This window comes from Phodopus roborovskii, unplaced genomic scaffold (genome assembly GCF_943737965.1).
Source record: "Phodopus roborovskii unplaced genomic scaffold, PHOROB, whole genome shotgun sequence".
NCBI classification, from domain to species: Eukaryota; Metazoa; Chordata; class Mammalia; order Rodentia; family Cricetidae; genus Phodopus; species Phodopus roborovskii.
Genome location: NW_026126448.1, coordinates 6,459,599 through 6,484,390, shown reverse-complemented (window position 1 = coordinate 6,484,390; position 24,792 = coordinate 6,459,599). Strand labels below are relative to the sequence as shown.

Below are 24,792 nucleotides of genomic sequence, written 5' to 3'. Positions count from 1 at the left end.
CAATTGGCAGCCCAACGCCAATGCCTCCGTTCCTCTTGATTGACCACTGGCCCTTGCCTACCTCCAGCTTCGATTTCTGCACAGGAAAGATGCTCACGGCTCTAAGAGCCCGAACCAAATCCCCAGAAACGTGCCGCCTTTCCTAATCTAGTTTTAGTAGCGACTCCTCCGCATGCAAATCGTCCTTTTGCTTCACCTGTTTGAGTCAAATTCAACAGCCAGGAGGGCGGGCAATTCTGCAAGCAGGAATCCTGACACCTGCTAGTCGTACCCACTGGGCTAAGCCACGCCTCCTAGGGTCGGTTGAACTTCAAAGCGGAAATCCTAGACCCTTAGCTGCCCGCCTCTTCCTTCAGGCGGGAACGTCGAGCGCCAAGATCACTGAGCGCAGCCAATAGGGGAATGTGGCGACAGAATGGCGGGAGGTTCGATTGACACTGCCTGGAGGCTGTTAACGCGCGCTTCGGGAAGAGGAAGGTTAAGGGCAAGATGCCGGAGACGCTCTTTGCCTCTTTTCAGCATCTTCTAAGATTCTTCTCCTCCTCCTAACCTGGACCTTCTACCGGCCCTTCCCGGGTTACTGTTGAACTTCCCTCAAGTCTTTCCTGGGTTCCTACTTGACCGACCTCCCTGAGACTGAGGTTGGGCATCAGGCCAGCTCTGGTAAATTCCCATCCCTCTCCGAAGGATTCAGGCACCTCGCCTTCGTACTTAAGCCTCTACTTTTTCCGTGGCTAGTGATAACTCTCAGGATAGCAGCCCAGCTAGGGACGTTATTCCGACTCCAATTTCATCTGCACCTTCACCTGCCGCCTCTCCCATTCCAACCTGGCTTCGCCTAGATTTGTATTTTGGATTTTTTGAGCCTTGAGTAACTGGCGACCGACATTCCTGGTTTGGACCCAAGTTCCAGCCCCTGATTGCGTCTGTTCCACCCGTGACGACTCTTTAGATTTTCTTTTTAGTGATAAAGCAGCTCCCCTCTATAGCATGCCCTGCTCCTGCATTCTCTGTTGCTGAGTGCTTTTAATTTAGCTGATGGGTACTTGACATCTGATGCGCCTGGGCCCAGGATGGTAAGTATGACCTTAAGCATACTTCAAGTTTGCTGCAGGATCTCTGCAGGTACTCACTTTCTGTTTCCCCTTACAGAGGAGGAGCTTAGCTCCCAGCCAGTTGGCCAGGAGGAAACCAGAAGGCAGATCATCTGATGATGAAGACTGGCAACCTGGGACTGCAGTGAGTGTTCAAAGGAATAGGGAAAGCGGGGATACAGGGCTGTTTGGACAGGAAAAGAGTCTGGAGTTGGTTTCTGTGGTTCACAGTCATCTTCAAAATGTACCTTCATACATTTAGTAGCCTTTTTTCTTCTTTTTTTTTTCTTTTTCTTTCTTTCTTTCTTTCTTTTTTTTTTTTTTGGAGGCAGGGTCTCACTGTGGTCTGTGGACTGCCTCCCCAATCCTCCTGAGGTCACAGCCATGCACCAGCATGTCTGGCACTTATGAAAATTTACAATGTACCAGGCACTGAATAAGATTAATAAGATGGAGCCCGGCGGTGGTGGTGCACGCCTTTAGTTCCAGCACTCGGGAGGCAGAGGCAGCTTGGTCTACAAGACAGCCTCCAAAGCCACAGAGAAATCCTGTCTCGAAAAAAGGAAAAAAAAAAAAAAAAAAAAAAACAACAACCAACAAACAAAACAAAAAAACCCAGTTAAAAAAATAAAATGGTTGTCCTTCAGGTAGGCTCACTAGAAACTAACACAGCCTTTTTTTTTTCCCGTGGGAGGAATATATTAAAAACAAGGAATTGGTTATGTTGGGTTCCAGTACTGCAGAAAGTGGGTGTAGTGGGTGTGGTGATGCACATTTGTATTCTGTGCACTTCCCTAGACTGTATTGTGTATTCAGGCGAACCTGGGATACATGAAACCCCTCATTTAAAAAAGAATTTTCATGTGGGAGCTTATAAGGAAAGGACTAGAAGGCATAGAAGGCAATCTGCCTGCCTCTGCCTCCCAAGTGCAGGGATTAAAGGGAGGGATGTGCCGCCATGCCTGGCTTTTTTTTTTTTTTTTTTTTTTTTTTTGTCTTTTTGAGAAAGAGTTTTCTATTATGTAGCTTTCTGGCTGACCCTGAACTCATTATGTGTAAACTAGGCTAGCCTTGGCTTTAGAGATGCACTTGCCGTTGCCTACTAAATTCTGGGATTAATAGTGTGGGCCACCATTCCTGCTCTAGAAGGCTCTTCTTGTTAGGGTCTGTGTGTGTGAGTAAAGGCACGTGAAGAGAAGCGGGTCTGGTAATGGTTTCAGATGTGCCTTATAAAATCATCATTGATTCAGATAGCGTGATGAGCTGGTACAAGTGTGCGCTTGCCTGATGGCTCGGGGTTAACTTCTTTTTTTTTTTAATTGTTTTGGGAAGAGCATATCTGCTATGTCACTTAAGAGGAGGGTCAATTATCTCTTTCCACTATGTGGATTTGAGTATTGAACTCAGGTCATCAGGCTTGGTGGCAAGTATCCATACTGCTCAGCTGTTTTGAGATGACCCCTCTCCCCCACCTTTTGAGATAGGGTCTCTTATGTAGCTCAGCCTGGCCTCAAACTCATGATGTCAGAGTAAACCACCATGCCTGGCCTGGGGCTCATCAGCATTGCTGCTTTGCTACATGTGAGAGAGGAACAACAGCTCTCTTTCACCATTTACAAAGATCTCAGCATTGAACACAAAAATCTCAGCATTGAACTTGGGGCAGTGTTCTCTGCAGGTGAGTAACGAATGGAACTGTATTTCTAAAAGCACTGGTTGTTTTAGTTTGTTTTGAGACAGGGTGCTGGGATTAAAGGCCTGCACCACCATGCCCAGCAAGTTTCAGTTTTCAGACTTGGTAGATGATAACTTAGGGTTGCTGTGGTAGGCATATATATATTAAAAGTGGAGGCTAGAGAGATAGCTCGGTGGTTAAGAGAACGGGCTGCTCTTCCAGAGGATCTGAGTTTAATTCCCAGCACCCACATGGCAGCTCAAGACTGTAACTCCAGTTCTAGGGATATTTCAACAACCTCATACAGGCATACACACATGTAAAACACCAATACATGTAAAAGAAAAATAAATAAATAAAAAAGGAACTTCATTAAAAAAGTTTAGTGTGGTGCCTGACGATAAGTACTTTGTTTTTGTTGAGTCAGGGTCTCAATATAGCTCAGGCATGCCTCAGATTTGCTCTGTTGCCAAGGATAGAATTGAACTCCGGATCCTCCTGCCTCTGATGTTCAAATGCTGGGATTACAGGTGTGTGCCATCATATCTTGTTGGTGCTTTTTTTTGCCATGCCCCCCAGTACTGGCTTTTATATTTGCTAGACAAAAATTCAACAACTGTCCCGGCGGTGGTGGCCTACACCTTTAATCCCAGCACTCAGGAGGCACAGGCAGGCAGAGCTCTGTGAGTTCGAGGCCAGCCTGGTCTACAGAGGCTCCAAAGCAATACAGGGAAACCCTGTCTCAAAAAACAAAAACAAAAAACAAACAAAAAACAACCTCAATAACTGAGTAGTATTGCTAGCTTGTCTCAATCTGTCAGTTATGTGAGACTACACATGCTCAGCATCACTTCTGCCTCGAATAAGTACTCAAGGCCTGATTGCCAGTAGAGTAGTCTCTGGGGTTGTCCAGGGGTTGAAATGTAGCTTTCCCATTTCTCTCATAGACTCCTAAGAAAAGAAAATCCAGTGATGAGACCCAGTGTTTCCTGTCTCCTTTTCGGAAACCTTTGACTCAGTTAATCAACCGACCACCCTGTCTGGATAGCAGTCAACATGTAAGTCATAAGTACAACTGGCCTGATTTGGTGTGTGTACGTGCCCAGTTCTTTTGCCTTCACAGAGGAGTGACCAGCTTGTCCCTAGCTTCTATGTGACCTGCTGGGAGGTGTGCTTGCGTCTTCCCTGGTTTATAACTGGGTACCAGATCTAAAGTGGCTCAGATTCCTAAATAAATGAGCCAAGGGAAGGCTGTAGCATTGATCAGATACTGTGTATCACTTTTTGTTTCCTTTTCTTTCTTTTCTGTTTTTCTTTCTCTTTTTTCACATAGTTGTTTCATGTAAGTCCAGGGTGGCTTTGAACTCTGTCAAACTTTTATTTACTTATGTATGTATGGGTATTTTGTCTGCATGTATGTTTGTGCATCATATGTGTACCAGGTGCCTGCAGAGGCCAAAAGAGGATGATGTCAGATCCCCTGGAACAGGAGTTAGACATTTGTGACCTACCTAACATGTGGGTGCTGGAAATGAACCCTGGCCCTCTAGAAGAATAGCCAGTGGTCAAGCCCCAGCCATAAACTTTTAATCTTCCTTCCTCTACCTTCTAGATGCTGTATTACAGGTGTCATGGCTTAGAAAGTACTAGATCCCATAGTTTTCCCTGTTTCCTCTAGTAATCAACTTCTCACTGTGACAGGGTCTTGCATTATTTTGTACAACTTTTCTTTTTTCTTTTTTCTTTTTTTTTTTTTTTTGAGACAAAGTTTCTTTGCATAGCCTTGACTGTCCTGGAACTAGTTTTGTAAACCAGGCTGGCCTTGAATTTATAGAGATCTACCTGCCTCTGCCTCCTTAGTGCTCTGATTGAAGATGTGATCTGCCACACCTGTTTTTTTTTTTTTTTTTTTTTTTTTTTTAATTGTTGCACATGTTTTTATTTGACTGTATCTTTCCATGTATATGTATGGACATGCATGCTGTACACGTGTGGAGGTCAGAAGATAACTTCTGAGAGTTGATTTTTCTCATTCTACCATGTGGATTTCAGGGTTAAATTTAGGTTGCCACATTTGGTGGCAAGTGCTCAGCGGTCCAACTTTTGCTCATTGAAAGGAAAATGGGAATATATAACTGAATGTAGTCATTTGTATTCAATATTTGTATTCACTTTTGTATGATAGTGGGCACTGGAAACAGAACCTGGGTCTTCTGCAAGAGCAACAGGTGCTACTACTAACTGCTGAGCCACCTCTCCAGCCCTGACCCCTTGCTTTTTGTGTTGGGTGTTTTTTGTTTGTTTGTTTGTTTTCTTCCGAAAGAATCCTGTTAGGTGATTGTTAATTGTCTAGAACTTTTCAATGGGCTGTGTTCAAGTTGTTCCATGGGTGCCTTAAATGGCTTCAGTTTAGAGGCTGAGAATGACTTACTAAATTAACTTCTGAAGGTCTGATGAGTCATCCTGGTATAAGGAGTAAGAGAGATTTTAGGTGACTAGCTTGAGGAAAGCCTGGCCTCTGATTGAGTCAGCTCCTGAAAAGTGTTTGCCAAGTTGGTCATCAGGTGGAGATGTGGGACGCTGACAGGTAGAGAGTGATGATAGGCGGGGTGGACAGCTGTGTAGAGTTCTGGAGTGGAAGGCCTCTTTTGTACTCATGTTGTAAGAGTCTGGGCTTTATTCTAAGGCTGCCGAGGACTTTTGAAGTTTTTTTTGTTTGTTTGTGTGTATATATATATATTTGTGTGGTGTCTGAATATTTACACGTATGTGTGTGCCTACCAAAGCCAGAAGAGAGCATTATATCCTTGGAGCTAGAGTTACAGGCAGCCATGTGCTGGGAATTGAACTCTTCTCTGCTGCAAGTGCTCTTAACCACTGAGCTATCTCTACCTCTGAAGTCTTTTATGTGGAGGTAGGAGGTATACAGTGGTGCAAAAACTATATTTGAAAGAGGAATAGAGATGGAAAAGTCAGTAAGAAGGTGAAAGTAAGGCAGAAGCAGGCGAAGTCCTAGACCAGCTTGGTCTACAAATGGAGTTCCAGGACGGCCAGTACTACACTGAGAAACCCTGTCTCAAATAACAAAATTATACCTTTTTGTTTTTTGAGACAGGGTTTCTCTGTATTGCCTTGGAGCCTGTCCTGGAACTTGCTCTATAGACCAGGCTGGCCTCAAACTCAGAGCTCTGCCTGCCTATGCCTCCTGAGTGCTGAGATTAAAGGCATATGCCACCACTGCCCCATTTCTGCATTTTTATTAAAGTTCATTCATGATTAAATTGGAAAACTGCTAGTATCTGATTCCTAGCCCTTATCTTTCTGCTTATAATCATGTACGTAGGTACCTTCTGAACCCCATGGGGAAAATTCAGAACTACCAATTACAGAAAGAGATTAATTTGTTTGTAGGCTTTTTTGTTTGTTTTGAGATAGTATCTCATAAATCCTGAAAAGGCCATAAGCATAGCTGAGGGCAACTTTGAACTCCTGGCCCTCTTGCTTTTTTTTTTTAAATTAAGATTTATTTATTAGGTATACAGTGTTCTGTCTGTATGTATCCCTGCAGGCCAGAAGAGGGCACCAGATCTCATTACAGATGGCTGTGAGCCACCTGCTGGGAATTGAACTCAGAACCTCAGGAAGACAGTGCTCTTAACCTCTGAGCCATCTTTCCAGCCCCAAGGCCCTCTTGCTTTTACCTCCCAAATGTGACATTCCAGGCCTGCACCATCAAGCCTGGCTCGATTCTTTTTAGAATGAATACTTTGCATCATAATGGATTTTGTGTCATGTTCTCAACCCCTTCTCTCCCTTCTTGTGTGCTACTGATTCTCCCCCAACTCTAGGTCCTTTTGTTGGTGATCTCCCCCCCCCCCCCGCCATGGGTGTTTCTCTGTTGTAGTCCTGGCTGTCCTGGAACTCACTTTGTAGACCAGGCTGCCCTCAAACTCAGAGATCTGCCTGCTTCTACTGGGATTAAAGGCATGGACCACCATGCCTGATTTTAAATATAGGAATTTTAACAAGCTCTATACCAGTGATTCTCAGCATATGGGATGCAATCCCTTTTGCTAACCTCTGTTTCCAAAAATATTTACATTACAATTCATAACAGTAGCAAAATTACAGATATGAAGTAGCAACAAAAATAATTTTATGGTTGGGGGCACCACAACATTAGGAAATGTATTAAAGGATTGCAGCATTAGGAAGGCTGAGGACTACTGCTCTATACTGAGCTGTATCTCTAACCCTTTTTTTCACTTTGTACTTTGAGATATGATTTTACTAAGTTTCCCAGGCTGGACTTGAACTCTGTGCTACTGGATGTCTCATGGCATAATTGTTACACATTTGATAGTGATAACAAACAAATGGCTGTTTTCAAAAAAGCCACACAGGCCAAGCAGTGATGGTACACACCTTTAATCCCAGTACTCGGGAATCAGAGGCTGGCGGATCACTGAGTTCAAGGCCAGCCTGGTCTACAAATTGAGTTCCAGGATAGCTTCCAAACCTGCACAGAGAAACTCTATCTTAAAAACAAATCAGAACAAAAGGCCACCCAGATGTGGTGGCGTACTCTCTTAGTTCCAGTTCTCATAGGCAGAGGTAGGTGGATCTCTGCAAGTTCAAGACTAGCCTGGCCTACATAGTAAGCTCCAGGCCAACCAAGGATGCATAGTGAAACCCTGTTTCAAAAAACCATCACCACCACCACTGAAAAAGCTCAGATGACACTGTATTCTGGAAGTGCAAATCTGCCTTGAAGGTCTCGGCAGTTTCTCACAGCAGACCAGATACCATAAGGGAAATAAGGGGAAATTAGCTGGACTTCTGATAATGTTTAATTTCTGTGTTTGCTTGTTTGTTTTTGAGACAGGGTTTCTCTGAATAGTTTTGGAGACTGTCTTGAAACTCACTCTGTAGATCAGGCTGGCCTCGAACTCACAGAGATCTGCCTGCCTCTGCCTCCCCAGTCCTGGGATTAAAGGCATGTACCACCTACTGCCTAGCTGATAATGTTTAATTTCAAGGTGTGCCATAGTTTCGGAATTATCATGAAGTTCCCTCAACCTCCATTAGAGGGTGTGCTTTATCAAGGAGCTTTTGTAATCCTTTAGCTCCTGGGTGTTTTGTTTTGTAGTAGTCCCTCTAACATAATACCCTTTAGCAGCGATGGCCTTTAATTCCATTGATTGACTAAGGCAGACTCGCATTGTGTAGCCCAGGCTGACTTTTAATTCCTTTTAAAATAAGAAAGAAATATATAGGCATGTGTACAGCCCATATTACATTTATCTCATTACCAGTGAAGGCATGGATATATTTTTCTTGGCTTTTCTGTTTAAGACCTGTCCTAGCCTTCTTTAATAAATTTGTCTCTATTTCTAAAACACCTAACATACACACATATGTATATAATTTTTTTTTGATGGAAAAAGAGACTCATAAAGGCAAAAATTGTCTAGATCTCACAAAAGCCTTAATGTGGCCTTAGAGATAAAGACTTTAGCTTTGGGCATGATGAATTTAAAGAGCCTGCAGGAATTTACTTTTACAGGCTGTTGCAAAGTGTGTGTGTATTGTGTGTGTGTGTGTGTGTGTGTGTGTGTGTGTGTGTGTGTGTGTTGCCTAGGGGTATGGGATGGATCAGGAGGGTTTGAGAGACGGCTCAACTGTTGAGAGCACTGGCTGCTTTTCCAGAGGACTTGGGTTCAATTCCTAATGGAAGCTCAAGACTGTCTATAGCTCCAGTTTTAGGGGTTCTGACACCCTTGTACAGATATACATGCAGGCAACACACCAATACACATAAAAATAAGTAAATTTTTTAAAAAGGAATAGATTAGGTAGTCTTTGGCAAAGAGATATTTGATATCTCAATTGTGTTGGGTTTGGGTTGGGTGGAAGGGATTTGGGTTAAGTCCTGAGCTCTGAGGAACACTGACTTTTTAGAGCATTTAGGCAGAGGCGGAACACCCACTGGGCTGAGCATGAGATTCCAGAGAAGTGCAGTAGTGAGAGCAGGGTCAGGGCAGCGTATCTGAGAGGAAAGAATTGTTAGCGTTGTTAAGATAAGAATGGAAACTTGTCCATTGGAATCAGAAGCATGCAGGCCATAGCCTTGTACAGAGTCACTTAGGAGTGGAGGTCAGGTTAGAGTGGGAGGCAAGAAAGGCAGACATTAAATTCTTTCTAGAAATTTGCCTGTGAAAGGGAGAGGTAAAAGATGAAAGGCAGAGTGCTAATCAGGTTGGTGAAAGACAGCTAGCAGGGGCAGAACACTTGAGGTGGAGAGTTGGGTATAATTGCCCCTTGAGTCTGCTGAAATAGGAAGTTAGTGGTTGTGGAGATTGTACTGTCCTCCTGTCAGAAGGAAAGCACATTCTCTCTAAGAAGGAGGGAGATGGGGAGCGTCCCTGGACCCTCATCTGGGATTCCAGCCATTTGTATGCAACTCTTCTCTAATGGTCTGGGGGAGACCCTAGAGTATCTGGGCTGAGGAAGAGTGAATGAAGAAGGCCTCCTCCATCTATGGCTACTAGATGTCCATGCTGGGAGAGGACTTTCCAGTGTTGTTGTTTTGGTGTTACACTCCTGCCAGCAACCTGTCCTCTGCCCTGTTCGGGGGAGTAGGTAGACATTGTTTCTTAGGGAAGGAATTCTCAAAATGTATGGTATAAATTTTCACCAATTAGTGGACCAAGCGAATGAGAGTACACTTTTGCACTAGACCAGATACTCAGGGGTCTAGTCATGCCAAGCCTGCTACTGCTTTCCCTGCTGATGTTGTTGGCTTGGAGTCTTAATAAATATGGACACCCTAGACAATGACACAGTCTGCTAAACTGTATAGCTCCCATGGTTTCTGAGCTCTAGCGGGACTCTTTAAAATTTGGAATATGAATTTTTGATTTCTTAGAGCATAAATCTAGCCTCTTATCCTGATTTATGTACCTATTTAAGTTCTTTCCTTCCTTCCTTCCTTCCTTTCTTCCATGTGAGGGAGAAAGAGACAGACACAGAGAGGGAATGTGAATGTATGCTGTGTGGATGGGGATGCTGTCAGAGGGTGGAGGAGGGTATTGGGTCCCATGGAGCTGGAGTTACAGGTTGTTGTAAACCTTCCCAAACTGAGCAGGAGTCCTGAAAGAGCGGGAAGTATTCTTGACTCTTGAGCTGTTTCTCCAGGCACCTTCTCTCCCTTTATGAAACAGGGTCTCCTGTAGCCCAGGCCGGTCTCAAAATCTACTATGTATCTGAGGATAATCTTGAACTTCTGGTCCTTCTGCCTTTACCTCTCAAATTCTGGGTAACAAATACGAAATACCGCTCCAGGCTTAATTTTCTTCTTGGGACAAGGTGTTACTTGGGCTTCCTTCAGTCTCAGCATTCTCCATGATCGGTCTTTAAATCTAGGATTATAGGTTTGTATCTCTGTGCTGGCCTGGAATAATAGCAGCTTGCAGACCTCATAGGGCTCTTAATGAGGACTCAATCATGATAGGAGATTACATGCCTGTAATCTCAATACTCAGGAAGTTTGAGGCCAGCTTGGTTGGGGTACATAGATTGTCTTAGCCTTGCCTTCCAAATGTGACATAATGAAAGAGACTTAGCTCTTTTAGCCATAATTGTCATTTTTCTGTTTATGTTTTACTGATGGCTACTGCTTATTATTTCTACTCTTTGGGCTGTTTAATTTTCAAGGATGCTGATTGGACTTATGAAAATTAAATAGTTGGCAGAACTGATACAACAACAAATTTATTTGTGGCTGAGGGGTTAGCTTGGTGATAGTGACAAAACACCTATTCACATAAAATGAATGAATGAGTTAAAAAATCCTGAAGTGGAACATGTTTGACTAGTTATTGGTCTATAGCATCTTCAACAGTCCCGAATTCCTGTTTGTCTTTTTATTTTTAGGAAGCATTTATTCGAAGCATTTTGTCAAAGCCTTTCAAGGTCCCTATCCCAAATTATCAAGGTAAAGTGGAGACTTTATTGATTTTCTTTTTTTTTTTTTTTTTTTTTTTTTTGTTTTTTAAAGTTTAGTTTGTGATTTGGTTGAGACAGTGCCTCACTGTGTAATCCTGGGTGGCCTGGAACTTGCTTTATAGACTAGGCTACTGGCTTTGAATTTACAGAGGTCTGCCTGTCTCTGCCTCCTAAGTGCTACTATGCCTGGTAGTTTCTTTGTTAGTATATGGTGTGTGTGTGTGTGTGTGTGTGTGTGTGTGTGTGTGTGTGTGTGTGTGTGCGCGCGCGCGCGTGCGCCCGTGCGCATCTGGCTACTCAGGGAGGTCAGAGGCATTGGATTCCTGCATGTGTGGCCCAGTTTGATACCTGTTCTTAATTGCTTAGACATCTGTTTATTTTGATTCAAGCTTTTGTTTTACAATTCAGACTGGCCTCAGAGTCACAGCAGTTCTGCCTCAGGATCCTGATTAGATTACAAGTGTGCACCACCATGCCTGACATGTCTTTTCCATTTTTTAAATCATTTGTGTCAATGTGCCTAAATGCATTAAAAACTTACATGGTAACCTGGGAGTCAAAGATGTCAGTTGATGGGTGGAGGTGTTTTGATGCTTCTGAGGCCTGTGTGAAGGCTTATACTGCATTTATGAGGGGCTGCCAAGACTTCATCTTCCTGGTGGGGCATGTCACATGTTGCTTAAAAGCTTTTGGTGGGCCTGGTGGCTAATGAATGATTCTGGCCTTCATTCAGTTTAAGCATGTCCAGTATTAGTTCCTTTATACAGTTGACTGTGGAGGTTTAATTTCCACAGTTTTCCTTTGACTTGTTTAGGACATTGCATTGTGCCTGAACTGGGACTGGGGAGGAAAGCAGCCAACTTTCAAGTTCTCACATATGAAAGGCTTCTGTTGAGTTTTATACCTTGCTACAATTGACTTGAGATGAACTTGATAAAGCCCTCCAGAAGTTTGTAGTTGAATGGGAGAAATAAAATAGGAAAAACACTTGAGGGCTAAAGAGGTAATGGTCAAATAGATGCACAAATGGCACAAATGGTTTGAAGGAGTTGTTCTGGGAAAGAAGGTCATGGGTATTCCCAAAGGTTGCATGAAGGATGGGCATTTAAGATGGGCATGCTGGAGTAACTGATTATAGACGGTGAGCTCACAGGTTGATTGCTGATTTTCAGGTCCTCTGGGATCTCGAGCATTGGGCCTGAAAAGGGCTGGTGTTCGTCGTGCCCTCCATGACCCTCTGGAAGAAGGTGCCTTGGTTCTGTATGAGCCTCCCCCACTAAGTGCCCATGATCAGCTGAAGCTTGACAAGTATGCACGTGGTATATTTTGAGTGGTTCTACCCCACTATAAGGATGGGATGGTTTTTGGTGTGAGTCCCCCGTCCCCCCTTTGGAATTGTCATAGGTTGTCAGAGCTGTCATGATAACTGCACTATATCCAGAACAAGTGGCTGGGAAAGGGTGTGCTTATGTTTAGTGCGGGAGTCCCTCACTACCTCTGCCATGCTCTTTGGAGGGACAAGTGGTGCGGTGAGGACAGGAGTGTCACCCTTTCTGAATTTTCTGACTCCTAAAGCAGGACCTCACTGTGGTTTATTTATTACCCTGGGGAGAAGGTGTAATCAACCTGGGTCCACAGGATACTGCTTCCTGATGGTTGACCTTGCTTATGTTTTCTCAGGGAGAAACTCCCTGTCCACGTGGTTGTTGATCCTATTCTGAGTAAGGTGTTGCGGCCTCATCAGAGAGAGGTAAAGGAGGGTCAGAGGAGGTGTGTGGCTAGGGGCTAAGTAGATGTTAAAGTAAATTAATGTTATTATTCATCAGGGAGTGAAGTTCCTATGGGAGTGTGTCACCAGTCGTCGAATCCCTGGAAGCCATGGCTGTATCATGGCTGATGAGATGGGCCTGGGAAAGACACTACAATGCATCACATTGATGTGGACACTTTTACGCCAGAGCCCAGAGTGCAAGCCAGAAATTGAGAAAGCAGTGGTAGTGTCACCGTCCAGCTTGGTGAAGAACTGGTACAGTGAGGTTGGGAAATGGCTTGGAGGGAGGATCCAACCTCTGGCCATCGATGGAGGCTCTAAGGACGAGATAGACCGGAAACTGGGTACGGAGCTTTAACAAACATGCCTACACTTGTGTGTTCACGTGTGGCCAGTGTGGGGCCATGTGGGAAAATTGCCATTGAAAACCAGCACAATTCTTTGTAGGCATGTTAAACAGCTGAGACTATTTTCCTTTAAGATCTTCTGATTTGTTCTCTGACACCTTTCTATTGTAGAAGGATTCATGAACCAGCGTGGAGCAAGAGTACCTTCTCCTATTCTCATCATTTCCTATGAGACTTTCCGCCTTCACGTTGAAGTCCTTAAAAAAGGAAATGTTGGACTGGTCATATGTGATGAGGTACTTGACTCTTTGTAGTCTGGGTGGCAGTATATCAGGATGTCAGAGTTGACACTAAGATTGTTATCGCAGGCCTACACTAGTCATTGGGGACTGCAAAGCACAGAGAATGCTACACTGGAGGGGACAAGTGAGTGGGGAGAGTTTATGACACCGGTTTGCCAAGAGGAGTGGAATGAGGAGAGCTTGCCCGGTGGTAGTGCATGCTTTTAATTCCAACACTTGGAAGGCAGAGGCAGGTGGATCTCAGTGAGTTTGAGGACAGCCTGGTCTACAGAGTGAGTTCCAGAACAGGCTCCAAAGCTACACAGAGAAATCTTGTCTTGAAAAATCAGGGGGGAAAAATAATTGAGGAGAGCTGAGCATGGTGGCATACAGTTTAATTCCAGCACTCAGGAGGCAGAGACAGATGGCTCCTGTAGCTTGGTCTACTGTAGTGAGTTCTAGGTCAGCCAAGACTACATAGTAGACCCTATCTCAAACAAAACTCTGAGGAGAGTTTAGGTACTATGGGCCAATTGGTATTTCCCCCCCACTAAATATTAATCTTTGACCAAAGACTTTGAAGATTGGGATGGATTTAGATGTGTAGTGAGACATGGCACCGTGTTTAAGGGAACTGGTTTTAGAATTATGGAGATTCAGATCCTGGCTCTGCCACTTAGTAGTAGTGTGACCATATACTTAAGTTACTTAACCTTGCCAGCTTCTGTTTCTGCATTTGGAAAATAGAGTGATCATACCTGCCTCGTGGGATTATTATGGGGACTCAGCAAATCAATTGGGGACGCTCCTATCCCAGTGTCCGGTGTCTCTCAAGCCTTGGTAAAGATAGTTTTTATTCTGGGTTTGGAATGTTTGAATGATTAGAAGCACAGAGATAAGTCTTGTGTATTACATAGGTGTGGTGGCACAAGCCTATAATTGTAGAAACTCAAAAGGCTGAGTTTCTAGAATTATACAGAGCTAGTTCTAGGACAAGCTTCAGAGCAATACAGAGAAACCCTGTCTCAAAAAACCAAAAAAGAACATTTGTTGTTCTTCCCGAAGACCAGGGTTCAGTTCCCAGCATCCCCAGGTATCTCACAGCTATCTGCAACTATAGTCTCGGGGGATTCAATACCCTCATATGGACATACATGGTAAAATAAAGGTAAATCTTTAAAAAAAAAAAAAAACAAACCAAGACAAAACAGTTTATGCCAACCTAGCCTACAAAGAGAGGGCTGTTTAAAAACAAAGGCAAAGTAAAGTCCTAGTGTGGGCATTCTACATAGGGTCTTGTTTTTAAACTTGTGTGTATGTATATATGCCTGAGTACATGTATGTATAACTCGTATGCAGGAGGTTGTGGAGGTCAGAAGTTGTAGGATTCCCTTGAATGGGAGGTAAGGGCTGTTGTGAGCTGCTATGTAGGTGCTGGGTAAAGCACCTGAGTCCGAAAGAGCAGTATGCACTCTTAACCGCTGAGCCATCACTCCAGTTCTGAGAGATTGGGGTGGGACAAGAATGTGGGTTTAGGGAGGAAACAGATAAAAACCTTACTTTTGTAAGCTATTTCCCTACTGGCCTTTTATCTTTATGAAGCCTCTTATTGATTACCTGGTGAGTTTCCTGATACCCTGATGGGTAGTCCCTCCTAATACAGGTGGAGTACATAGCAGGCTAAGGTAGAGTACATGTGACTTTCCTATGTTTACGGCCTGATATCTTTTTTTTTTTTTTTAAGACAGGGTTTTTCTGTGTAACTTAGGAGCCTGTCCTGGCATTTGTGCTGTAGAGCAGGCTGGCCTGGCCTTGAACTCAACAGAGATCCACGTGCCTCTGCCTCCCCAAGTGCTGGGATTAAAGGCATGCACCATCACCACTTGGTATCTTATTTTATCACCGTCTAAGGTGAATGTTAGGAGCCTGGTCTAAGTCAAGAGGTTGTATTAGAGAAAGCAAGCTGAAGCTCTTGTTCTCTGGGAACATTTAGGTTTATTTATTTTCTCATAGATAGGGTCTCACTCTAGTCCAGGCTGGCATAGAACTATATAGCCCAGGCTAGACTCACACTTGACAGTCCTGTTGCCTCAGCATCACAATGCTAGGGTTATAAGCATAGTCCATCATTCCTAGCTCAGAAGCTGGTTTTTGTTTTGTTTTTGTTTTAAATCTGATGATAATGATAGAAACTGTCTGGAGCCTCAGTGACTGGTCCAGTAGGAGCTGGAGTAGTCCATCCAGAGACTCACAGTGCTCATTTATTAGGTTTCATTCAAGTGCCCGTTATGTACCAGGCACAGTACCAGGGATACTGTGAGGCCTTTTTTTCAGCGAGCTTCAGTTTAAAGGAACCCAATTATTGGTGTCCATTAAAAGTTAAATTTTTATGTTTAATTCTTCCATAGATGAATCTTAATTTATCTTACATTCAAGTAATACTGAGCAATATTTTGTGCATGACTGTATTCTGTGTACTGAAAGTATTATAGAAAGCAAATGTGTGGATCTGCTTTTAAGAAGTTCATGTTTAGTTGAGATAAAGCCCAATGGCTTTGGAGTTGACAGTCCTGGATTTCAGTTACAGATCTGCTAACTTGTATGGTGTGATTTTCTTTTTGGGATGGGGGTGACTGTTTACTTCTCTGAACCAAGATTTCTTCATTTCTAACATGAATATAATGTCCATTTGTTGTATGGATTATGAGGGACTCAGGGAAGTCTTTGTTTAATGCCACCATCCAAAGCAGATTGCACAGAACAAGTCTAATGTGTTCATTCTTCACTGGTGGGTGACTTTAATTTTTATTGTATTTTTTAAGTTTTGGTGGCTTTTCCAGCATAGAAATGAGAGGAAGTTGTGTTTAGAAAGGCCATTTGCAAACAGGGTGGTGGTGGCACACGCCTTTAATCCCAGCATTTGGAAGGCAGAAGCAGGTGGATCTCTGTGAGCACGAGACCAGCCTGGTCTACAAGAGCTAGCTCCAGGACAGCCTCCAAAGCCACAGAGAAACCCTGTCTTGAAAAACCAAAGGAAAAGCTGGGTGTTGGTGGTGCATGCCTTTAATCTCAGCACTAGGGAGGCAAAGGCTGGCGGATCTCTGTGAGTTTGAGGCCAGCCTGGTCTACAGAATGAGTGTCAGGACAGGCTCGAAAACAATACAGAGAAACCTTGTCTCATAAAACCAAAAAAAGAAAGAAAAACCAAAAGAAAAAAAAAAAAAATGGCTTCAAGAGATGCTAGAGATGACTGAAGGGAGGACAGATTAGGGAAAAGCTGTGAAGGGAAGCTCTTTGGATATATTAGCTATATGGACTGTGCTCTGAAGGTAGAGTACAATATAATGGCTCAAAAAAAGATATTAAAGCACCAGGCTCTGAAAGCTCTGGGTTGTTTGGACTGGCAGGGAAGGGGAGGGAAGGACTCCCTGAAAACACTGGTCTGTATCATGGCCATGTGGACTGTAAAAGATTGGTGAGTAATAAGGTTCTGGACATTTGGAAATGGAAGAATGGGAGGAAACAGGGAACCCTTGCTTTTGGGGTGTAGCATTGGTCTACTTTGTGAGCCTAATACTTTTCTTCAAGCCAATATGCAAAGCAGCTACTGTCCTACCTAGTTCCTGCAAGCTTAGGACCTATAACACTTGTGACTCTTTTCTCTCTGCATACTTTGTCATTTAATTTTATCATTTAAGAATATTAAATCATCCTAAGTGAGAATTATCTTGCAGGGACACAGGCTTAAGAACTCTGAGAATCAGACTTACCAGGCCCTGGACAGCTTGAATACCAGTCGTCGGGTGCTCATCTCCGGGACCCCCATCCAAAATGACTTGCTTGAATATTTCAGCTTGGTGCACTTTGTTAATTCAGGCATTTTGGGTAAGGAGTCTTGCCTGCTTTGTCCTTAGAATATAACTCCAGTTGAGGAGAGCAAGGAGACACTGCCAATTTAGGTGTGGATCCATAGACACTCTTGTTGGAAGTCTTCTTTTGTCAGAGAGTAGCCAAGCTGATGCTTGTAATCTCAGCACCTGGGAGATGGAGGCAGGAGGATGAGGAGTTCAAAACCATTCCCAGCTACATGGAGAGTTTGAAGTCAGTTTGGGCTGCATTAGACCTTTCCTTACAAGAGAAAAAGGAGTGGGGAGGCAAAACTGTAGGGTGGCTTTGACTGGAGCAACTCTGGAAGACCCACTTGAGCCATTTGTGTTTTGCAGAGGCAGTGTTATCTATGTAGGCAATGGTATGCCTATCAGCTGGAGCTGGAAAGATCCCTGTGCATTAAAATTCTATGTGATACATGTTAATGTGGGTATGTTCATGTGGGTGCCTGTGTATAGGTGTCTGATTGCTGTCTACCTTAGTTTTAAATTTTTTCATATTTTTATATTTTTGGTTGTGAGCCTAAGCTTTTAGTAGCTGAGCCATCTAGATCTCCAGCCCTTTCATATTACTTGTAAAGGATTTAAAATTTTTCAAGTTTTTTTTTTTTTTTTTTTTATGTCTATGACTGTTTATCTGTGTGTATGTATGTACATCACCATTTGTGTGCTTGGAATCTGAGGTGTACAAATGGCTGTTAGTCACCATGTGGGTTCTGGGAGCTGACCCAGGGTCCTTTGCAAGAGGAGCAAGTGCTCCCTTTATACTTAGTATTTTATTATTATTATTATTTTATTGAGGCAGGGTTTCTCTATGTTGCCCAGGCTGTCCTGGACTCACTCTATAGACCAGGCTGGACTCAAATTCACAGAAATCTGCCTGTTTCTCCCTCAAGAGTGTTGGGATTAAAGGCATGCACCACTTCTGGGATCTATACTTAGTATTTTTAATTATGTATATATGTGTGTGTCTGTGAGGGTTTGTGTACATTAGTGCAGTTGTTCATGGATTTTAGAAGAGAGAGTTAGATTCCCTGGAGCTGGAGTTATAGTCAGTTATGAGCTGCCCTACATGGGTGCTAGGAATGGAATTTGAGTCCTACAAGAATGGTCAGTATATGCTCTTAAAACCTGAGCCATCTTTCCAGTCCTACATTTTTATTTAAGTATGAGATGGGATAAGTTTGTGCATGCCATAACAGTTTTCAACCAAGTTAGTCCTAGGAATTGAACTCAGGTTGTCAGGCTCTATAGCAAGTGCTTTACTTGCTGAGCCATCCCTTTTGCCTGTCACTTTAGTTTTTTGAGACAAGGGCTTTCACTGAACCTCTGATTGGTCAATGGTGGCTCATGCCTTTAATCCCAGTACTTAGGAGACAGAGGCAGGCTGATCCCTGTGAGTTGGAGACCAGCCTAGTGTACAGAGCAAGTTCCAGGACTGCCAGGACTCTTTCACATAGAAACCCCGTCTTGAAAAACAAAAAAAAAAAAAACAAAACAAAACAAAAGCCAACCAAACAAACAAAAAACTCGTTTTATTTTGTTTATATGTGCTTTGCCTTCATGTATGTCTTTGTATCACATGTGTGTGCCTGTTATTTAAGGAACCAGAAGAGGGCATGAGATCCCTTGGGGTTAGAGTTACAGATGGTTGTGAGCCACCCTGTGAGTGCTGAGAATTGACCTTGGGGTTCTCTGGAAAAGTCATTGTGGTTTGTTTTCACATTTTTATTGGGACAACAGGGAAGGGAGGGGCCTCTTCTATCAGCAGGAGTAGTCAAAGGTTCTTCAGACATTCCAATCTTCAGTGCCCTTAACTACTGAGCTATCTCTTTGTCCTCCATTCCATACCACCAGCATCTTTCATATTACGTTTTTTTTTTTTTTTTTTTTTTTTTTTTTTGAGACAAGGTCTCATGTAGCCCTGGTTGGCCTGGAGTCTCCTATGTTGACTAGGATGACTTCAAAACTAAACAGGTCTACCCACCTCTGCTGGGTTAAAGCTGTGCACCATTTTGCCTGATGTATTTTGTTTTTTAAATTTATTGTATGTGTGTATGAGATAGAATGTGAATGAATATATGCTGCCATGTCACAGGAGGTCAAAGCACGATTTTGGGCTTGAATCTTGCCTTCTACCCTGTTAAGATAGGATCTTTCTTGTTTCTGCTGCTGTGCTCTCAAGCATCCAGGAGAAGCTCTGCCTCCCAGGTTCCCATAGCAGTGCTGGAATTACAGAATTGTGCCATTGCCTCTAGCTTTTTTATGGGTTCTGGAGATGGAATTTGGGTTGTCAGTCTTGTGCTGCTAGCGCTTTACTCACTGAGCCACAGCCACTGCTATAATTACCTTAGAGTTGGAATTTTAGTCCATGTACAATTACTGTAAGTTTTTTTTTTTTTTTTTTTTTTTAAATTAGGGCATTACCATCTAACTATATTTAGCCACTCAAATCTTCTCTGCTTTGCTGTCTGATTCATTAAATGAAAATTGCTTGTATTTTGTTCAGCTTTGTTCTCAGTAGGGAGGGTGATTGGTGACAAGGTGGTTTGTTGTTATTAGCAGCAGGAAAAACCATTCCACCCTTACATGCTTTAATATTTTGTTCTCTCCTGAGTTTAGGAACTGCCCAGGAGTTCAAAAAGCATTTTGAGTTGCCAATTTTGAGGAGTCGAGATGCAGCTGCCAGTGAGGCAGACAGGCAGCTAGGGGAGGAACGTCTCCGGGAGCTCATCAGTATTGTGAATAGGTAATAGCCTCAATTCTGGTCTCCAAGTGGTTTGTGATCTTTCAAGCTATTTGGGAGCTGCCCAGATCTGTGGGCTTGGTCTATCTGCAGCCTTTAAGGGCTGGTATTTAAGTGCCATGAATTGTCACTGAATAAATAACAAAGTCTCATAGAGTACGTTCCACTTCTGGTGAGCCCTGGGGCCTGGTTTTGTTCTTATCAGTCTGCTAAAGAAGCTCTTCTGTGGTGCAGTTAATCTTCCTGAATAAGACATATCCTTGTTAGTACTTTAGAACCTTCTTGACAGTTGTGTTTAGTCTGAGTGTACAGACTCTAGTTCTGTGGAGAGCTGAAGAATCTTTGTGGCTCCCAGCCCAAGAAGGCCTGTTTCTTACAGTGGGTTTCACATGAACCAGGGGCAAGCACATTCTAGATTGCTGACATTGGTATGTGGCCTTGATAAATTACAGTATGAATTCCCTGCTCTTACCAACTGCAAGGGTACCCCGTACCACCAATTTTAGATGGCAGAGTTATTGTGTTCTATGAAGCTGCTGGTTTTTTGTTTGTTCTTTCTTTTCTTCTCTTTTTATGAGATAGTATCTCATGTATCCCAGGCTACCTCCCCGATGCTGGGATTCAGGTATGTGCTGGCATGCCTGACTCAGCAGGTACTCAGAAGGTACTTCTGTTCTTCCCAGTCTGCCCAGGAGATAAGGGCTGAATGACTCCGGGGGTATGGGGGTGGGGAGTGTGGGGGTAGGTATCATGTAACAGTTGGTTCCTGGGCAAATGCAGATAGAAGCCTCCCAATCAAGACTTACAGTTTAGGGACTGGAGAGTTGGCTTAGTGGGTAAGACCACATGTTGTTCTTGTAGAGAATTCCCAACACCTACATGGTAGCGTCCATAATTCCAGTTCCAGGGGATCTGGTGCCCTCTTCTGACCTTTGAGGGTACTAGCATGAACATAGTGCATAGACATACATGCAAGAACACTCATATACATAAAGTTAAAGGAAAAAAATCCTGAAGTTTGTGACCCACTTTTCCTGACAGAGCTGCAGGGTGAATGCAAGACCTAGCTTTCTTTTAAAGACCAGCCAACAAGCTGAAAGTAACTACAGCAATTAAAACAAGTAAATAAATAAATCTCATTATTTATGGAATGATGAATCTATGATATATGTCATAGAAATGATAGGTTTGATATACTATAAAATAGAGTGAGTCTTGGTCCTTTAGGTAGGAGCTTTTATTCTAGTATGTGGCACCTTAGTTTGATTAGCTTCTTATTTTTTCTCATTTTCCCTAGATGCCTGATACGGAGAACATCAGATATCCTCTCTAAATATCTGCCAGTGAAGATTGAGCAGGTGGTTTGTTGCAGGTACTGAAATTAACTGAAAGGTGTGCAGTAAGTGGGTAAAAACTTAGCTTCTGAAGCATGGCTGAATCTCAAGATGTTCTTAGGGTAGAAGTATGTGTGGTCTAGCTTTTTTCTGGTGAGCCATCTGCCTTTTTATTTTTCAGGCTGACACCCCTTCAAACTGAGTTATATAAGAGATTTCTGAGACAGGCTAAGCCTGAAGAAGAATTGCGTGAAGGCAAGATGAGTGTGTCTTCCTTGTCTTCTATCACCTCTCTAAAGAAGCTGTGTAACCGTGAGTGTGCCCATGCCCAGTGTCTTGACTGTTTGAGTGAGCAAGGGAGAGGAAGTTCTTGAGGATAGGCTGGTGACCTTTGCTAGAGATTTCATGGAGGTCACATGTGGTATAACGTTCCATAAGACATGACCCCTGTCATGTGGACTCTTCTGTGAATTATACCTTTACTTTGGAAACTACATTGTCTTTTGCCTACTCCATCCTTGGTGCTTGAGATGTGTTGTATTGTGTATGTGAATGCTTCTGTGTCCACAAACTTCTTGTACAATGTTAGGCAGGGAAAAAGTAACAAACAATGCCTCCCATGTTATTTTTTTTGTTGGGAGAATACATAGTAATGAGTGATACTGTCCATTTAGGCTTCCAGATGGTACTGGCTACACCCTGTGGGAACGGGAGTGGGAGGGTGGGGTGGGGTGGCGGGTGGAGAGGACTCACCCCAAGAGAGTCTAGTTGTAAGCAAGGTTTCACCTTAGGTGCCAGATATACAAAGGCTGAGCCCAGAAGTGGAAGCTTTAGAAAAGCAAAGTCACTACTACTTTGGTATGGTTTTGATTTTTTTTTTTTTTCTTCCAGATCCAGCTCTAATCTATGACAAGTGTGTGACAGGGGAGGATGGCTTTGAGGGCTCTTTGGATATCTTCCCACCTGGTTATACTTCTAAAGCTGTAGAACCACAGCTGTCAGGTGAGCCCTCCCCATCAGGAGATAGTCTCTTTGGAGGAACATAGGAGAAGGGCAGGAAATTTGTCTCTGTGCTGAGCTATCCTGTCTGAAAGCAGGATATCAAATGTAATAATCCTGGGTCATTGGGAAGACCAATTGTGTTGACTGATAGTAGTCACTCTTCCCAGGTAAGATGCTGGTCCTTGATTATATTCTGGCCATGACTCGAAGCAGCAGCAATGACAAAGTTGTGTTGGTGTCCAATTATACTCAGACGTTGGATCTCTTTGAAAAGCTGTGCCGAGCTCGAAGGTAGGGAAGAGTCTAACCAGGCTACCAAAGGGATGTGTCTCCCTCACTGGTACTCTAGGAAGACTATACTTTTCTGATTATTGAGTGTTTATTAAGATGTGGCTGTATAAATGACTTTCCTGAGTTCTCTTCCCTGATGGCTGTGATAATATTAGCTCCATTTTTACAAATGGAGTACTCCTACAGATCTTAATTCCTGCCCTTATTTCTCTGTACTTCTTATCGGGAGACTTCAGACTATGTGTGCATGAGCAGCCTCAAGATGGTTAATCTAGTCTTATTGGTAGCCATAGCTTCAAGGAATTCATCCTTCTTGGGTCTTGACCTTTGTATATCCCTTCAGGTACTTGTATGTTCGACTAGATGGTACAATGTCCATTAAGAAGCGAGCCAAGGTTGTGGAGCGCTTCAATAGTCCATCGGTAAGCACACCAATACACAGGGATTAAATGTTGACAGAGAAGCTGTAAGGAGCTGTGTTTCATTGTTTTACTTTTTTGTGTTCTGGTGGGTGTGATGAGGCTGATCTGTGATGACTGGCGTAGAATCTGACTTTATGGGTTAGGAAACTGAATGGTAGGCATACCAACTTGTCGTCAGCGAGTACAGAAGAGTGGGAGACTTGTTGGCTGAGCTGAGACGGATCCTAGCTTAAGTTCCAAATGTGTGCACCCCACCCTCTCCTTTCTTGTTTCTTTTTTCCCAGAGTCCTGATTTTGTCTTCATGCTGAGCAGCAAAGCTGGGGGCTGTGGTCTTAATCTCATTGGTGCTAACCGGCTGGTCATGTTTGATCCTGACTGGAATCCAGCCAATGATGAACAAGCTATGGCCCGAGTCTGGCGTGATGGTCAAAAAAAGACCTGCTATATTTACCGACTGCTATCTGTAAGGATGATGATGGTGGATCAGTAGGGGTGGGTCATGAAACAAGACCATCTTAACTATTTCTCAGTGTCTCTTTTTAGCCCTTCTGCCTCTGTCTGGCCATAGTATTTACTTAACTGAGTCCTTTATTATTCTGTATTCCCTCATCCCTTCTCTTTGTTATCTACCTGTATCCTCCAGATGTTTCTTGCTGTGCTCTTTGGATGCTTATTCAACTCATAGGTCACTATTTTCTTTCATACTGTGTCATTTGTTTTAGAATCTTCTTAGGCTCCATGTCCCAAAGGGCTAAAAAGTGGTAAATAATGTTAATTATACACTACAGGTCATGCAGACTATTATCTGGATCTGTAGCTTACTGATGACTTTGGACACAAGCTGTCCCAATCTAGTAGCTGTCCTGAAGTAGCTGACCAGAAGAGGGCACCAAATCTCATTACAGATAGTTATGAGCCACTATGTAGTTGCTGAGTGTCTCTCCAGCCTCTGTGGAGTGGGGAGTTGGTTGAGACAGTGTTTCTGTGGTGTAGCTCTGGCTGTTCTGGAACTCATTTTGTAGACCAGGCTGGCCTGGAACTCAAGAGATCCACCTGCTTCTGTCTCTCAAATTCTGGGATTAAAGACGTGCACCACCACAGTCCTACTCTTTCTTATACTCACATACTTTACCCTGTTTCTAGAACAGAACCTTCCCAAGAAATCTTCCTGCCCTAGCCTCCTGAACAACTGAACCTGTGTTTCTAACCCCACTATGCCCAGCTTTCACTTCACTCTTGGTTTGTAATCCATCTTTTTTCTTTCTTTTGAGATAGCTAAAAAAGAATCTACTTTCAATATTTTCTGATTACTGGGACCCTGGGTATCAGGCAGACTTATGTCATTGTACAAGTTTGTTTATAAGTCTATAAAAGTGTAGAGTGAGTGACCTAAAGGATAGGGATCATATTTCATTCCCCCTTTATCCTATTATTAGTATATGACCTGAAAAATTACTCAAATGATATTGAATAAAATAGTGTTGGGCCTGGTGTGGAGGGAGCTTTGCTACAGATAATCTGTTTTTACCCTAAATGGATTTAGCCTAGTCCCCAACAACCCTCCACTGGTACAGGAAATACCAAAGCAGCACAATTCTTGACTCTAGAAGAATTAGGAAAATGGATCTCAGCCGAGACAGATATTAGCCCAGCATTTAAACTATACACTCATTACCCTTTTTCAAGATGGCTATAACCCTGGGTTTTTCTACTCAGTATCTACAGGGAGAGACTAAGCCTTATATCTTGTTCTTTGCTAGGCTGGAACCATAGAGGAGAAGATCTTTCAGCGGCAGAGCCATAAGAAAGCGCTGAGTAGCTGTGTGGTTGATGAGGAGCAAGATGTTGAGAGACATTTTTCTCTTGGTGAGCTCAAAGAGCTCTTTACCCTGGATGAAGCCAGCCTCAGTGATACACATGACAGGTAGGTAGAG

General features: G+C 43.2%; 1 protein-coding gene across 1 annotated transcript in view; it reads left to right on the top strand.

Moving 5' to 3' along the window:
* Nucleotides 1-24,792, top strand: part of Rad54l (RAD54 like) — a 41,097-nt gene that overhangs the window by 15,820 nt on the left and 485 nt on the right. Inside the window, exons 2-17 of the mRNA XM_051188506.1 lie at nucleotides 1,153-1,239; nucleotides 3,717-3,827; nucleotides 10,705-10,765; nucleotides 11,949-12,084; nucleotides 12,457-12,526; nucleotides 12,603-12,891; nucleotides 13,066-13,190; nucleotides 16,910-17,060; nucleotides 19,685-19,811; nucleotides 21,106-21,180; nucleotides 21,324-21,454; nucleotides 22,034-22,144; nucleotides 22,312-22,435; nucleotides 22,779-22,857; nucleotides 23,142-23,321; nucleotides 24,619-24,782. Of these exons, the coding sequence (XP_051044463.1) occupies nucleotides 1,153-1,239; nucleotides 3,717-3,827; nucleotides 10,705-10,765; nucleotides 11,949-12,084; nucleotides 12,457-12,526; nucleotides 12,603-12,891; nucleotides 13,066-13,190; nucleotides 16,910-17,060; nucleotides 19,685-19,811; nucleotides 21,106-21,180; nucleotides 21,324-21,454; nucleotides 22,034-22,144; nucleotides 22,312-22,435; nucleotides 22,779-22,857; nucleotides 23,142-23,321; nucleotides 24,619-24,782 (2,021 nt within the window). The remainder of the gene's footprint in view (nucleotides 1-1,152; nucleotides 1,240-3,716; nucleotides 3,828-10,704; nucleotides 10,766-11,948; nucleotides 12,085-12,456; nucleotides 12,527-12,602; nucleotides 12,892-13,065; nucleotides 13,191-16,909; nucleotides 17,061-19,684; nucleotides 19,812-21,105; nucleotides 21,181-21,323; nucleotides 21,455-22,033; nucleotides 22,145-22,311; nucleotides 22,436-22,778; nucleotides 22,858-23,141; nucleotides 23,322-24,618; nucleotides 24,783-24,792) is intronic.